At 46.5% G+C, this 16,774-nt stretch overlaps 1 protein-coding gene across 2 annotated transcripts in view; it reads left to right on the top strand.

The window, feature by feature from the left end:
- The window catches only part of LOC106603990 (serine/threonine-protein kinase TAO1), a 72,267-nt gene that overhangs the window by 11,426 nt on the left and 44,067 nt on the right, over positions 1 to 16,774 (top strand). For both annotated transcript variants that reach the window (XM_045717428.2, XM_045717427.2), the window contains exons 2-8: positions 4,591 to 4,855; positions 5,197 to 5,268; positions 14,131 to 14,232; positions 15,130 to 15,175; positions 15,323 to 15,419; positions 15,799 to 15,912; positions 16,075 to 16,166. In XM_045717428.2, coding sequence (XP_045573384.2) covers positions 4,724 to 4,855; positions 5,197 to 5,268; positions 14,131 to 14,232; positions 15,130 to 15,175; positions 15,323 to 15,419; positions 15,799 to 15,912; positions 16,075 to 16,166 — 655 coding nt within the window. In that variant the 5' untranslated portion in view covers positions 4,591 to 4,723. The remainder of the gene's footprint in view (positions 1 to 4,590; positions 4,856 to 5,196; positions 5,269 to 14,130; positions 14,233 to 15,129; positions 15,176 to 15,322; positions 15,420 to 15,798; positions 15,913 to 16,074; positions 16,167 to 16,774) is intronic.

Below are 16,774 nucleotides of genomic sequence, written 5' to 3'. Positions count from 1 at the left end.
GCACTTCATAATAAGGACTTCTCAGTCTATCTACATTCTCCAGAGGGAATCGGCTCGTCGTCCCCCGTGAAAAGAAGTCAGGTTGAGTCCTGACCTGCCTTGATCTGGGCAAGGTGTATCTTTGCGATAATTCCACCAATTGACCCTGCTGCCCCACACACACACACACACACACACACACACAGGAGGTCCTGTACCGGCAAGACATTACATTTTCTTTCAGCCATGTTTAAAAAAAATTATAATAATACATTTTTTAAAAACCTACAAAGAATATTCAAAACTGATTTCTTACATTTTGAGGAAAGAACATTAATGTACGATCACCAGCAAGACGATATTTGTTTAAAGGACCAACTGTTACTCTAGTGAAAGGAGGATTAACTGCGCTGATGTCAGCAAAAACATGTACCTAGGGCTCTGCAGACTGAGCTGCCTCGTGCTAACCAGCTGGAAAACATCGACATGGGAAGCCATTTTTTTTTTTGTATTGGTATTTAGCTACAGTGCCGTGATAGTATTTCCCCCCCCCCTATCAATTTTTTTTTGTTGACTTTTGCATATTTATGATACTGAATATCATCAGAATCTTCAACCACAGCAGAATATTAGATAAAGGAAACCTGACTTTACAAATAACACATAAAAATGGATACTAATTTCATTTATTTAATTAACAAAGTTATGCAACACCCAATGTCCCTGTGTGAAAAAGTAATTGCCCCCTTACGCTTAATAACTGGTTGTGCCACCTTTTAGCTGCAATGACTCCAACCAAACACTTCCTGTAGTTGTTGATCAGTCTCTAATGTCATGGTGGAGGGAGGAATTTTGGACCACTCTTCCATGCAGAACTGCTGTAATTCAGCACCATTTGTACGTTTTCAAGCATGAACTGCTTTGTCTCATGTCCTGCCACAACATCTCAATTGGGATTAGGTCTGGACTTTGACTTGGCCATTTCAAAACTTCCAAATGTGTTGCTTTTGAACCATTTTCATGTAGACTTGATTGTGTGTCTTGGATCATTGACTTTCTGCATGACCCAGCCGTGCTTCAGCTCAGAGACGGATGGCCTGACATTGTCCTGTAGAATTCTCTGATACCTAGGCACCTTTTTTTAAAAACATTTTCTTTCGCTTTACATGCTAAATGTTACTTTTTGGCTCTGTAATGCAAGTTATCTATTACATTATATGAATTTTGTGAATTGTTTATCCCCCCAAAAAACAAGAAAATTAAAACATTTATAAAGATTTGGTTTTTAAATTTGTTTATATTTGTTTAAATAAGTTAAAGGGGGATACCTAGTCAGTTGTACAACTGAATGCATTCAACTGAAATGTCTTCCGCATTTAACCCAACCCCTCTGAATGAGGGAGATGCGGAGGGCTGCCTTAATCGACATCCAAGTCATCGGCGCCCGGGGAACAGTGGGTTAACTGCCTTGCTCAGGGGGCAGAATGACAGATTTTTACCTTGTCAGCTCGGGGATTTAATCCAACAACCTTCCGGTTACTAGACCAACGCTCTAACGACTAGGCTACCTGCCGCCCCTACACTCTAACCACTAGACTACCTACCACCCCTACACTCTAACCACTAGGCTACCTACCCCCCCTACACTCTAACCACTAGGCTTCCTACCCCCCTACACTCTAACCACTAGACTACCTACCCCCCCTACACTCTAACCACTAGGCTACCTACCCCCCCTACACTCTAACCACTAGGCTACCTGCCACCCCTACACTCTAACCACTAGGCTACCTGCCCCCCCCTACACTCTAACCACTAGGCTACCTACCCCCCCCTACACTCTAACCACTAGGGTACCTACCCCCCCTACACTCTAACCACTAGACTACCTACCCCCCCCCCCCCCCCCCTACACTCTAACCACTAGGCTACCTAATCTAGTCCAAGCAGGAATGCATGATTTCTAAATGTTTTGATATGCAACCTAATCCAGTGATTATGAATTTTGTGTTGACGATTTTGTCTGTGTTTATTTTCCTGTCTTTTTTTTGTTGTTCAATAGATATTTAATTAGTCTATATCTTTAGATGCGCTAGTATTCTATATAGATCTAATTCAGTTGGCGCTAATTCACTACCTGAGGAAGGAAGTGGAAACTCCAAAACACATTTAGCTAAATCGCTAACTCTAAATACAACATCTACTGCTAGTAATCATGTATTAATCTAAAAACGTTGCAATGAGGCCAAGTGCACTCGCGCTGGCTGGCCGATACGCAATTTCACGCGCAGAGTATATCAAACACATGGCAGATATCTTGATTGTAGAACGGTGTACTTTGAGCTCAATCATGATCGTTGACAAAGCTGAGAACCTCATCTCTATAATATGGACAACTGGCTTCCAAAGGTTTTTTTTATTTAATTTTATTTTTCTCTCCACAGTTGCATTTTTTTTTTTTAAACGTTAATACAATCACAAGGGGCACACGAGGGAGGACAGAGAGTGTGAGAGGGGGGGTCGCTCATTACAGCAGCCGGCCCCTGTGCTCTGTTCGTCCGCTGATGTTGGAGACCGTTTATAAAGTTAATAGCCCATTTCAAACCTGCACATGGGCTCATTTTCAGAAATCTATTTCAGGAAAATAGTGAGCGCTCTACCGTGGTACTACAGTGTGGTTGTTGTGGGGATTTGCACATCAGAGGCTGATGCTTAAGTCCCAGAGGATCTCCAACGTGCTCTCACACACACACACACACACACACACACACACACACACACACACCACTTTTTAATACACTCAGTGAAACACACCCCTCCACCCTCACTGCACTCTGACCCCACTTCTCTTTCTCTCATTAAGATAATAGCCTAGTTGACCGTAGTAAACCCTGGATGCTAAATCAATGATCGACCCACCTGATGTATGTGCAGCGCTGCCGCTCGCCCAGTCCGGTCCCGCGTGGCTCAGTTGGTAGAGCATGGTGTTTGCAACGCCAGGGTTGTGGGTTCGATTCCCACGGGGGACCAGTACGGGGGGGAAAGAAATGTATGAAATGTATGCGCTCTGGATAAGAGTGTCTGCTAAATGACTAAAATGTAAAAATATTCCAGATTTACCTTAATAGAGAGTAATAGAGAGTAGAGAGTAATACTAGAGTAAGACTTAATAGAGAGTCCAGGTGTTGGGTTGTAAAATTCCACTCACTTTTCCCAAAAATCCCAGGTTTTCCAGAAATACTGGTTGGATGAGTCCGCTGTTTATACTTTAATGACTTTGTGGTGTTGGGGGCCACGTGGTTAATGGTGTTGGGGGGCCACGTGGTTAATGGTGTTGGGGGCCACGTGGTGGATGGTGTTGGGGGGCCACGTGGTGGATGGTGTTGGGGGCCACGTGGTTAATGGTGTTGGGGGGCCACGTGGTTAATGGTGTTGGGGGCCACGTGGTTAATGGTGTTGGGGGCCACGTGGTGGATGGTGTTGGGGGGCCACGTGGTGGATGGTGTTGGGGGGCCACGTGGTTAATGGTGTTGGGGGGCCACGTGGTTAATGGTGTTGGGGACCACGTGGTTAATGGTGTTGGGGGGCCACGTGGTTAATGGTGTTGGGGGGCCACGTGGTTAATGGTGTTGGGGGGCCACGTGGTTAATGGTGTTGGGGGGCCACGTGGTTAATGGTGTTGGGGGCCACGTGGTGGATGGTGTTGGGGGCCACGTGGTGGATGGTGTTGGGGGCCACGTGGTGGATGGTGTTGGGGGCCACGTGGTTAATGGTGTTGGGGGCCACGTGGTGGATGGTGTTGGGGGCCACGTGGTTAATGGTGTTGGGGGCCACGCGGTGGACGGCGTTGGGGGCCACGCGGTGGACGGCGTTGGGTTCTTATTTTTCCAGAGTAAATAACTCACTAGAGAAGCTTAACCAAGTTTAATTCTTCCTAAAGGGTCGTTATAGCAGCTGTAATTCAGACACCGACATGGCTTCCCCCGTGGGGGTATTCATACCCCACTTTGGGTGGCGTCTCCTCCTTATCGCTGAACATTACATCATTCTTGCTAAGCAGGGAGCTGAGTGACATGAGCATTTTAACGGTTTCTACCCTTATCAGTAGTACTGTCACGTGATTGGTTTCCCTGCTCTCAGACCCTCCCAAACATCATTATGGCACCTGTCATGTCTCCTTTGTAACTAATGTTCCTATACTCTGAGTATAACGATGTTCAATGTTTACCCCAGAATCCAACAATGGACTGTCACTGACTACAGTTTAAAAATCAGTGTTTTCCTCCTGGTGTAATGGTTAAGGTGTTGGTTTCCAGAGCAGGAGACAGGGGTTCACATCCCAGCCAGGGTTGTGGTTTAATGTTCACCTCACATCTTCTCTGATTTTTGACGTTTGTAACCGACCCATTAATGGAAACCTCTTTAGTAAACAGAGTGAGCCCATTGTTGTCTAAGGATGTGATGTTTCTGCTTCTGGTTTCTCCTGCTAAAATGGTTCTGTTTTGAGAAATATTGTCCTTGCACCAATATAGTCTCTCTCTCTCTCTATATATATCTCTATCTCTATCTCTCTCTATATATCTCTATCTCTCTCTATATATATATCTCCAGGTGCCCATGCTCCGGCCCCTCCACTCCAGCAGATGAGTCGTCGACTGCTCTGGCGTAGACGCAGCTGCGCTCCAACGCCCAGATAGTCCCCTGGTCCAGCCCTGCCGGGAGACAGCAGACTACATTACCCAGCATGCCCTCCTCTGTGCGGGCGGGCAGCCTAAAGGACCCGGAGGTAGCCGAGCTGTTCTTCAAGGAAGACCCAGAGAAACTGTTCTCTGACCTCCGAGAGATAGGACATGGCAGCTTCGGAGCAGTCTACTTTGTATGTACACACACACACACACACACACACACACTTCTCTGCACCTTAATGACCTCGCCCTGTCAAAGGAGACTCCATCTTTATTGATACAACAGGGCAGGCTCAAGTCTATCTCTAGCTGCCCTTGGTAAAATGGGGCGCTGTGCTGTAATAGTCCTCCTGTAATAGGCCGCCTGTCCCACCTGTAATAGGCCTCCTGTAATAGGCCTCCTGTCCCACCTGTAATAGGCCTCCTGTAATAGGCCTCCTGTCCCACCTGTAATAGGCCTCCTGTAATAGGCCTCCTGTCCCACCTGTAATAGGCCTCCTGTAATTCTCCACCTGTGTTCTGTGTGTGTAAGGCGCGGGATGTACGATCTACAGAGGTGGTGGCCATCAAGAAGATGTCTTATAGTGGGAAGCAGTCCAACGAGGTGAGACGGACTGCTACACATGATGTACTGTATTTATTACCTTTATTTGGTCAGGGACAACAGAAACACAAGTCTCAGTACACTTCAGAAATGATTTAGTTAAAGCACACACACACTCAGATGCAAATGTGTGCGCTGAACACACACTCCAAGGTCACCCCACGGCTCTCTCTCACACACTCTCACTATCGCCTTGCTTCTGCCCGTAATGTCAGATTAGCTGTAATCGGATTAAGACCTAATCTGTGTACGATGAGAGTCGCCCCCAGGAGAGCGAGGAACAGACCGGAACATGCCACGTATGAGATCATACGTTTTTGAAGAAGACCTATGATGTTCTCTTTAGGTCGGGCTAGGTGTTCACTCTGATTTACCCAGGTATGTGGGTTGATTTAAAGAACCAATGTCTCCACCTCTTTCACTCGCTCTCTCTATCTGCTCTCTCTATCTGCTCTCTCTCTCTGCTCTCTCTATCTGCTCTCTCTCTCTGCTCTCTCTCTCTGCTCTCTCTATCTGCTCTCTCTATCTGCTCTCTCTATCTGCTCTCTCTATCTGCTCTCTCTATCTGCTCTCTCTATCTGCTCTCTCTATCTGCTCTCTCTATCTGCTCTCTCTATCTGCTCTCTCTATCTGCTCTCTCTATCTGCTCTCTCTATCTGCTCTCTCTATCTGCTCTCTCTATCTGCTCTCTCTATCTGCTCTCTCTATCTGCTCTCTCTATCTGCTCTCTCTATCTGCTCTCTCTATCTGCTCTCTCTATCTGCTCTCTCTATCTGCTCTCTCTATCTGCTCTCTCTCTCTGCTCTCTCTCTCTCTGCTCTCTCTCTCTCTGCTCTCTCTCTCTCTCTGCTCTCTCTCTCTCTCTGCTCTCTCTCTCTCTCTGCTCTCTCTCTCTCTCTGCTCTCTCTCTCTCTCTGCTCTCTCTCTCTCTCTGCTCTCTCTCTCTCTGCTCTCTCTCTCTCTGCTCTCTCTCTCTCTGCTCTCTCTCTCTCTGCTCTCTGCTCTCTCTGCTCTCTGCTCTCTCTCTCTCTCTGCTCTCTCTCTCTGCTCTCTCCTTCTCCCCTGCTCTTTTACTCTCTTCATTCCCTCTTTATTTTCTTTCTTTCTCAATAATTATCACCTCATTTCAAGGCTTCCTTGTCAAGCTAAGATTATTGAATCCTTGGTAAATGGTTTAGATTATTGAATCCTTGGTAAATGGTTTAGATTATTGAATCCTTGGTAAATGGTTTAGATTATTGAATCCTTGGTAAATGGTTTTAGATTATTGAATCCTTGGTAAATGGTTTTAGATTATTGAATCCTTGGTAAATGGTTTTAGATTATTGAATCCTTGGTAAATGGTTTTAGATTATTGAATCCTTGGTAAATGGTTTTAGATTATTGAATCCTTGGTAAATGGTTTTAGATTATTGAATCCTTGGTAAATGGTTTTAGATTATTGAATCCTTGGTAACTGGTTTTAGATTATTGAATCCTTGGTAAATGGTTTTAGATTATTGAATCCTTGGTAAATGGTTTTAGATTATTGAATCCTTGGTAAATGGTTTTAGATTATTGAATCCTTGGTAAATGGTTTTAGATTATTGAATCCTTGGTAAATGGTTTTAGATTATTGAATCCTTGGTAAATGGTTTTAGATTATTGAATCCTTGGTAAATGGTTTTAGATTATTGAATCCTTGGTAACTGGTTTTAGATTATTGAATCCTTGGTAAATGGTTTTAGATTATTGAATCCTTGGTAAATGGTTTTAGATTATTGAATCCTTGGTAAATGGTTTTAGATTATTGAATCCTTGGTAAATGGTTTTAGATTATTGAATCCTTGGTAAATGTACAACTTTGGCATTTTTTAAAATTTATCTGAGAAATGTATTTTGAATGTAAACCAATTAGGTTTGGTCATAGTACTATTACAGAAACCACTAGCCTAGTGGTTAGAGTGTAGGGGGGGCAGGTAGCCTAGTGGTTAGAGTGTAGGGGGGGGGGGGTAGGTAGCCTAGTGGTTAGAGTGTAGGGGGGTAGGTAGTCTAGTGGTTAGAGTGTAGGGGGGGTAGGTAGTCTAGTGGTTAGAGTGTAGGGGGGGGGGTAGGTAGCCTAGTGGTTAGAGTGTAGGGGGGGCAGGTAGCCTAGTGGTTAGAGTGTAGGGGGGGTAGGTAGTCTAGTGGTTAGAGTGTAGGGGGGTAGGTAGTCTAGTGGTTAGAGTGTAGGGGGGGTAGGTAGCCTAGTGGTTAGAGTGTAGGGGGGGTAGGTAGTCTAGTGGTTAGAGTGTAGGGGGGGTAGGTAGCCTAGTGGTTAGAGTGTAGGGGGGGTAGTCTAGTGATTAGAGTGTAGGGGGGGTAGGTAGCCTAGTGGTTAGAGTGTAGGGGGGTAGTCTAGTGGTTAGAGTGTAGGGGGGGGTAGTCTAGTGGTTAGAGTGTAGGGGGGGTAGGTAGCCTAGTGGTTAGAGTGTAGGGGGGTGGTAGGTAGTCTAGTGGTTAGAGTGTAGGGGGGTGGTAGGTAGTCTAGTGGTTAGAGTGTAGGGGGGTGGTAGGTAGTCTAGTGGTTAGAGTGTAGGGGGGGCAGGTAGCCTAGTGGTTAGAGTGTAGGGGGGGTAGGTAGCCTAGTGGTTAGAGTGTAGGGGGGGTAGGTAGCCTAGTGGTTAGAGTGTAGGGGGGGTAGGTAGTCTAGTGGTTAGAGTGTAGGGGGAGTAGGTAGCCTAGTGGTTAGAGTGTAGGGGGGGTAGTCTAGTGGTTAGAGTGTAGGGGGGGTAGGTAGTCTAGTGGTTAGAGTGTAGGGGAGGTAGGTAGTCTAGTGGTTAGAGTGTAGGGGGGGTAGGTAGTCTAGTGGTTAGAGTGTAGGGGGGCAGGTAGCCTAGTGGTTAGAGTGTAGGGGGGCAGGTAGTCTAGTGGTTAGAGTGTAGGGGGGTAGGTAGTCTAGTGGTTAGAGTGTAGGGGGCAGGTAGTCTAGTGGTTAGAGTGTAGGGTAGGTAGTCTAGTGGTTAGAGTGTAGGGGGGGTAGGTAGTCTAGTGGTTAGAGTGTAGGGGGGGGGGGGGGGTAGGTAGTCTAGTGGTTAGAGTGTAGGGGGGGGGGGGGCAGGTAGCCTAGTGGTTAGAGTGTAGGGGGGGGGGGGTAGTCTAGTGGTTAGAGTGTAGGGGGGGCAGGTAGCCTAGTGGTTAGAGTGTAGGGGGGGTAGGTAGCCTAGTGGTTAGAGTGTAGGGGGCAGGTAGTCTAGTGGTTAGAGTGTAGGGGGGGTAGGTAGTCTAGTGGTTAGAGTGTAGGGGGGGTAGGTAGCCTAGTGGTTAGAGTGTAGGGGGGGTAGGTAGTCTAGTGGTTAGAGTGTAGGGGGGGGGGCGGTAGGTAGCCTAGTGGTTAGAGTGTAGGGGGGGCAGGTAGCCTAGTGGTTAGAGTGTAGGGGGGGTAGGTAGCCTAGTGGTTAGAGTGTAGGGGGGGGGGGTAGGTAGCCTAGTGGTTAGAGTGTAGGGGGGTAGGTAGTCTAGTGGTTAGAGTGTAGGGGGGGCAGGTAGTCTAGTGGTTAGAGTGTAGGGGGGGGGTAGGTAGTCTAGTGGTTAGAGTGTAGGGGGGGTAGTCTAGTGATTAGAGTGTAGGGGGGTAGGTAGTCTAGTGGTTAGAGTGTAGGGGGGGCAGGTAGTCTAGTGGTTAGAGTGTAGGGGGGGTAGGTAGTCTAGTGGTTAGAGTGTAGGGGGGGTAGGTAGTCTAGTGGTTAGAGTGTAGGGGGGGTAGGTAGTCTAGTGGTTAGAGTGTAGGGGGGGTAGTCTAGTGGTTAGAGTGTAGGGGGAGGTAGTCTAGTGGTTAGAGTGTAGGGGAGGTAGTCTAGTGGTTAGAGTGTAGGGGGGGGGGTAGGTAGCCTAGTGGTTAGAGTGTAGGGGGGGCAGGTAGCCTAGTGGTTAGAGTGTAGGGGAGGTAGTCTAGTGGTTAGAGTGTAGGGGGGGTAGTCTAGTGATTAGAGTGTAGGGGGGGTAGGTAGTCTAGTGGTTAGAGTGTAGGGGGGGTAGTCTAGTGGTTAGAGTGTAGGGGGGGGTAGTCTAGTGGTTAGAGTGTAGGGGGGGTAGGTAGTCTAGTGGTTAGAGTGTAGGGGGGGTAGGTAGTCTAGTGGTTAGAGTGTAGGGGGGGTAGGTAGTCTAGTGGTTAGAGTGTAGGGGGGGTAGGTAGTCTAGTGGTTAGAGTGTAGGGGGGGTAGGTAGTCTAGTGGTTAGAGTGTAGGGGGGGTAGGTAGTCTAGTGGTTAGAGTGTAGGGGGGGTAGGTAGTCTAGTGGTTAGAGTGTAGGGGGGTAGGTAGTCTAGTGGTTAGAGTGTAGGGGGGGGCAGGTAGTCTAGTGGTTAGAGTGTAGGGGGGGTAGGTAGTCTAGTGGTTAGAGTGTAGGGGGTGTAGGTAGTCTAGTGGTTAGAGTGTAGGGGGTGTAGGTAGTCTAGTGGTTAGAGTGTAGGGGGGTAGGTAGTCTAGTGGTTAGAGTGTAGGGGCGGCAGGTAGTCTAGTGGTTAGAGTGTAGGGGGGGCAGGTAGTCTAGTGATTAGAGTGTAGGGGGGGTAGGTAGTCTAGTGGTTAGAGTGTAGGGGGGGTAGGTAGTCTAGTGGTTAGAGTGTAGGGGGGGTAGGTAGTCTAGTGGTTAGAGTGTAGGGGGGGTAGGTAGTCTAGTGGTTAGAGTGTAGGGGGGGTAGTGCTAGTGGTTAGAGTGTAGGGGGGGTAGGTAGTCTAGTGGTTAGAGTGTAGGGGGGGTAGGTAGTCTAGTGGTTAGAGTGTAGGGGGGGTAGGTAGTCTAGTGGTTAGAGTGTAGGGGGGTAGGTAGTCTAGTGGTTAGAGTGTAGGGGAGGTAGGTAGTCTAGTGGTTAGAGTGTAGGGGGGGTAGGTAGTCTAGTGGTTAGAGTGTAGGGGGGCAGGTAGCCTAGTGGTTAGAGTGTAGGGGGGTAGGTAGTCTAGTGGTTAGAGTGTAGGGGGTAGGTAGTCTAGTGGTTAGAGTGTAGGGGGCAGGTAGTCTAGTGGTTAGAGTGTAGGGTAGGTAGTCTAGTGGTTAGAGTGTAGGGGGGGTAGGTAGTCTAGTGGTTAGAGTGTAGGGGGGGGGGGGTAGGTAGTCTAGTGGTTAGAGTGTAGGGGGGGGGGGGTAGGTAGCCTAGTGGTTAGAGTGTAGGGGGGGGGGGGTAGTCTAGTGGTTAGAGTGTAGGGGGGGCAGGTAGCCTAGTGGTTAGAGTGTAGAGGGGGTAGGTAGCCTAGTGGTTAGAGTGTAGAGGGGGGTAGGTAGCCTAGTGGTTAGAGTGTAGGGGGCAGGTAGTCTAGTGGTTAGAGTGTAGGGGGGGTAGGTAGTCTAGTGGTTAGAGTGTAGGGGGGGTAGGTAGTCTAGTGGTTAGAGTGTAGGGGGGGGGTAGGTAGCCTAGTGGTTAGAGTGTAGGGGGGGCAGGTAGCCTAGTGGTTAGAGTGTAGGGGGGGTAGGTAGTCTAGTGGTTAGAGTGTAGGGGAGGTAGTCTAGTGGTTAGAGTGTAGGGGGGGTAGGTAGTCTAGTGGTTAGAGTGTAGGGGGGGTAGGTAGTCTAGTGGTTAGAGTGTAGGGGGGGTAGTCTAGTGGTTAGAGTGTAGGGGGGTAGGTAGTCTAGTTGTTAGAGTGTAGGGGGGTAGGTAGTCTAGTGGTTAGAGTGTAAGGGGATGGTAGTCTAGTGGTTAGAGTGTAGGGGGGTAGGTACTCTAGTGGTTAGAGTGTAGGGGGGTAGTCTTGTGGTTAGAGTGTAGGGGGTGCAGGTAGCCTAGTGGTTAGAGTGTAGGGGGTGCAGGTAGTCTAGTGGTTAGAGTGTAGGGGGCAGGAAGTCTAGTGGTTAGAGTGTAGGGGGCAGGTAGTCTAGTGGTTAGTGTAGGGGGCAGGAAGTCTAGTGGTTAGAGTGTAGGGGGGCAGGTAGCCTAGTGGTTAGAGTGTAGGGGGGGTAGGTAGTCTAGTGGTTATAGTGTAAGGGGGGCAGGTAGCCTAGTGGTTAGAGTGTAGAGGGGGTAGGTAGCCTAGTGGTTAGAGTGTAGGGGGCAGGTAGTCTAGTGGTTAGAGTGTAGGGGGCAGGTAGTCTAGTGGTTAGAGTGTAGGGGGGGTAGGTAGCCTCGTGGTTAGAGTGTAGGGGGGGTAGGTAGCCTCGTGGTTAGAGCGTAGAGGGGGCAGGAAGTCTAGTGGTTAGAGCGTAGAGGGGGCAGGAAGTCTAGTGGTTAGAGCGTAGAGGGGGCAGGAAGTCTAGTGGTTAGAGCGTTGGACTAGTAACCGAAAGGTTGCTGGTTCGAATCCCCGAGCTGACAAGGTCAAAATCTGTCGTTCTGTCCCTGAACAAGGCAGTTAACCTACTGTTCCTAGGATGTCATTGAAAATAAGAATTTGTTCTTAACTGACTTGCCAAGTTAAATAAAGGTACCGTAAATTCCGGACTATAAGCCGCAACTTTTTTCTCACGCTTTGAACCTTGTGGTTTAAACAATGACGTGGCTAATATATGGATTTTTCCCGCTTTCAAATTTTTTTATTCCAAAAAAACACATTCTGTGACGTGCTCAGTTTTTTGGCGGCATGAAGCTTTCATTAGACCAATGAAATTGCCGAACGGGTTAAGGTCAAACAGTGACGAGAGCGACAATGAAAACGATCCAATATCGGATGAAGCAATTCTGAGGCTATTCAACTCCGACACCGAAGGAGATGACTTCAGTGGTTTCAGTGCACAGGAGGAGGAAGATAGTGACCAATGACTTTCTTGGTAGGCTACTGTTTGCTGCTAATTTTTTATTTTTTGTTACAAGCCGTGTTTCGTTAAAGTCTGTGTAAAGTTAATTTGTTTCAATGTACTGGTAGGCACCTGCGGCTTATAGACATGTGCGGCTTATTTATGTTCAAAATAATATATATTTTTTTAATTCAGTGGGTGCGGCTTATATTCAGGTGCGCTCAATAGTCCGGAAATTACGTTACACAAAAAAATATATATAGTTGTTAATGATCTTGTCAATGCTTTAGAAGGCACAGTGATATGGTGATATAAAAGGCACAGTGATATATAATATGACTGCAACTCTCTTTATTTTTAACGCTTTAGTGGCCCAGTTGGTAGAGCATGGTGTTTGTAACGCCAGGGTTGTGGGTTCGATTCCCACGGGGGACCAGTACGGAGAAAAAAATGTATGAAATGTATGCATTCACTACTGTAAGTCGCTCTGGATAAGAGCCTCTGCTAAATGACTAAAATGTAAAAATGTAGACCCTAAAATAAAAATGTACTGCTTTGTTTGTGGACTTGTCAAAAGCTTTTGATACTGTTGATCATGCAGTTTTAAAGTTGTCTTCAATAGGCCTGGGTTCTGACCCCCCGCGTTCACGGTTTCATCTTAGTGAAAGAACTCAGGCCGTCGTGAGATTGACGGGGTTATAAGTCAGAATGTCTCGGAAGTACATAAAGGTGTACCACAGGGGTCCGTTTTAGGACCTGTTCTCTTCACTGCTCAATAATGTTTATATAAAACAATCTGTTACAAATTGTAAACGCTATCTATATGTGGATGATACTATTATGAATGCTGTTGATTTGGCTGTGTCAAAACTACAGTCAGATTTTTATAGCTATGCAGAAATCTTTTGCTGACTTTTTTAAAACGTATGCTTAATACGGGAAGAACAAAATACATGTTTTCAAACTCTTGTAAGAAGGTTTCATGTGAACTACATGTTCACTCATTAGATGGTTCTCCAATCGAACTTCTTCCCGTATATAAATACTTATGCATTTGGATTGATATTGATTTCATATTTAACATATAGATTAGCTGGCTAAGAAACTAAGATTTTAAAGTAGTCTTTTTCTACAGAAACAGATGGTGTCTTTCTCTAAGCAGTAGGAAGCAGATTATTCAGTCAACCTTTTTTATCTGTTCTTGATTATGGTGATATTATTTATCAAAGTGCAGCTGCTACTACTATTAAACCTTTTGGATGCCATCTACCATAGTGTCCTTAGTTTTGTTACAGGTGACAGTTTTGATACTGCATCATGTATCAGAAGGTTGGCTAGGCTTCGCTAGATCTCCACATTACTCCTTGTTTACAAGGCCCTACTTCATAAACTTCCGTCTTATCGGGGGCTCCCCGAGTGGCGCAGCGGTCTAAGGCACTGCATCTCAGTGCTAGATGCATCACTACAGACCCTGGTTCGATCCCGGGCTGTACCACAACCGACCGTGATCGGGAGTCCCATAGGGCGGCGCACAATTGGCCCAGCGTCGTCCAGTTAGGGTAGGGTTTGGCCGGGGTAGGCCGTCATTGTAAAATAAGAATTTGTTCTTAACTGACTTGCCTAGTTAAATAAAAAAATATCTAATTTTGCTGTTGAAGTATAGAAACCTGAGTTGGTTAACCCGCTCACAGGGTTGGTTAACCCGCTCACAGGGTTGGTTAACCCGCTCACAGGGTTGGTTAACCCGGACACAGGGTTGGTTAACCCGCTCACAGGGTTGGTTAACCCGCTCACAGGGTTGGTTACTTCTTGAGGTTCCTAATGTCTACACTAAGCTAGGTAAATCTGCTTTTAGTTTGAGTGCACCGTATTGCTGGAACAAAATTCAAAAATAGATTTCGTCTTGATGTTGTGGTACCGTTCAGAGTACCGTTCAGGCAATTTAAATCATTGATTGGGGACTTACTTGTGGAGGAATGTTTTTCTGGGTGATTTGTGATGATTTATTTGTGCTTCCCATGACTGTGTTTTCATTTTTATATCTATATTTGTATAATGTGCATGTTCATATTGTATTATACGATTTATTATTATTATTATTATTATTGGAAAAAGATATGTTCCCTTTTAAAAAAAAAAAAGTTAAATAAAACATCTTAATTCTCTCTCTCACACACACAGAAATGGCAGGACATTATAAAAGAGGTGAAGTTTCTCCAGAGGATTCAACATCCCAACAGTATAGAGTACAAGGGCTGCTACCTACGAGAACACACAGCATGGGTAAGACACACACACACACACACACACACACACACACACACTGGACTTTGGAGGACTACTACCTAGAACACACACAATAGCACACACACACTTTCTTAGCCTCTTTCTCTTAATGTTCTGTTATCATAATGTCTCTCTGCTCTGTGTTCTCTCTGCTCTGTGTTCTCTGTGTTCTCTGTGCTCTGTGTGCTCTGTGTTCTCTCTGCTCTGTGTTCTCTGTGTTCTCTCTGCTCTGTTCTCTGTATTCTCTCTGCTCTGTGTTCTCTCTGCTCTGTTTCTCTGTGTTCTCTGTGTTCTCTCTGCTCTGTGTTCTCTGTGTTCTCTCTGCTCTGTGTTCTCTGTCTTCTCTGTGTTCTCTGTGTTCTCTGTTCTCTGTGTTCTCTCTGCTCTGTGTTCTCTGTGTTCTGTGTTCTCTCTGTTCTGTGTTCTCTCTGTTCTGTGTTCTCTGTCTTCTCTGTGTTCTCTGTCTTCTCTGTGTTCTCTGTGTCTCTGTGTTCTCTGTGTCTCTGTGTTCTCTCTGTTCTGTGTTCTCTCTGTTCTGTGTTCTCTCTGTTCTGTGTTCTCTCTGTTCTGTGTTCTCTCTGCTCTGTGTTCTCTCTGCTCTGTGTTCTCTCTGTTCTGTGTTCTCTGTTCTCTGTGTTCTCTCTGCTCTGTGTTCTCTGTGTTCTCTCTGCTCTGTGTTCTCTGTGTTCTCTCTGCTCTGTGTTCTCTGTGTTCTCTCTGTTCTGTGTTCTCTGTGCTCTGTGTTCTCGTGTTCTCTGTGCTCTGTGTTCTCTGCTGTTCTCTCTGTTCTCTCTGTCTCTGTGTTCTGTGTGCTCTGTGTTCTCTGTGTTCTCTCTGCTCTGTGTTCTCTGTGCTCTGTGTTCTCTGTTCTCTGTGTTCTCTCTGTGTGTCCAGTTAGTGATGGAGTACTGTCTGGGTTCAGCCTCTGATGTTCTAGAAGGTAAGACATTTTTTTTAAAGGAGCTGTTCTATTTGACATGTATTCTACTGCATCAAGTCGTCAACTTAGACTGTGTGTTTTGATGGCGTTACGCTCAACTTGTTTAATTCTTAGCAAATGTTTTCTGAAATATTCTCTCACCTATAGTTCATAAAAAGCCTCTTCAAGAAATGGAAATTGCTGCCATTACCCATGGTGCTTTGCAGGGTTTGGCCTACCTTCACTCCCACAACATGATTCACAGGTGAGGGTTTACCTGACAGTTTGAAGCATGCTGATTACATCACACCTACTAACCCAGTGGTTCTGTCTCTCTCTCTCTCTCTCTGTCTCTCTGTGTCTCTGTCTCTCTCTCTCTCTGTCTCTCTCTCTGCCTCTCTCTCTGCCTCTCTCTCTCTCTCTCTCTCTCTCTGTCTTTCTGCCTCTCTCTCTCTGTCTGTCTCTCTGTCTCTCTGTCTCTGTCTCTCTCTGTCTCTCTCTCTCTCTGTCTCTCTCTCTCTCTCTCTCTCTGTCTGTCTCTCTGTCTCTCTCTCTCTGTCTCTCTCTCTGTCCTCTCTCTCTCTCTGTCTCTCTCTCTCTCTCTCTCTCTCTGTCTCTCTCTCGCTGTCTCTCTCTCTCTCCAGAGACATCAAAGCAGGTAACATCCTACTGACGGAGCCAGGGCAGGTCAAGCTTGCTGACTTTGGCTCCGCCTCCATCGCTTCCCCAGCTAACTCCTTCGTGGGGACGCCATATTGGTGAGGGACAGCAGAGACAGACAGTCATGGGGGGGGGGGGGGGGGGGGGGGTCTACCAGGTGGCAAGCTTTGACCACATGACCGTTTTTTAATTCTATACATCTATAAGGTCTACCTGTTCCATTATGATTGTAATTGATCCCTCCCCCCCCGTCTCTGCAGGATGGCCCCAGAGGTGATCTTGGCCATGGACGAGGGCCAGTATGACGGAAAGGTGGACGTCTGGTCCCTTGGGATCACCTGTGTAGAACTAGGTAAGGGTGTGTGTGTGTGGGTGGGTTTTCCATTGTTTATATGTGTGACATACTGTGTGTATTAGGGTTTCCGTTAACCAGTAGTTGGCGGCTTTTGGCAAAAAAAGAAATGAATGAAAAGACGATTTTGTATTTAATTTTTTTAAATGTCATGTTTTTAATTTTTTAATTTGTTTATTATCTTTCTTTTTTTTTAAATAAAATTGTAGCCGGGCCAAATTGTCTGGGAGAAAAACAAATTGGTGATCAGGCTGCCTGTCGTACACCCCGATTATCAGCACCGTTCTCTCACTCCTTGTACGCTGCCTTACATGCGCCTGCTGCTGTGGGGAGAGAGAATCCGTGGTCTACGTTAGTGTTGGCCTTTTTCATTGAAGTAAAACGAAAGTTGGAGAAAAATTAGTAGGCTATGCCAATCGGGCCCGATTCCGACTCAAGGAAATGTACGCCTTTTAAAAAAAAAAAAATTTACGCACGCCTTTCCTACGCACTTCTCAGTATTTGGTATTCAGACTTACCTTATTCAGTCGCCTAACGCGCTCTGCAGGTGTGGCTACTTTGCATGCTTTGAATAAATGTAATTTGAAAACCCTCCCACTTGCTGGCCA

This window comes from Salmo salar, chromosome 04 (genome assembly GCF_965601325.2).
Source record: "Salmo salar chromosome 04, fSalSal1, whole genome shotgun sequence".
In the NCBI taxonomy this organism is placed as follows: Eukaryota; Metazoa; Chordata; class Actinopteri; order Salmoniformes; family Salmonidae; genus Salmo; species Salmo salar.
The sequence above is the reverse complement of the archived record's forward strand: the minus strand, read 5'-3'. Positions and strand labels throughout refer to the sequence as shown.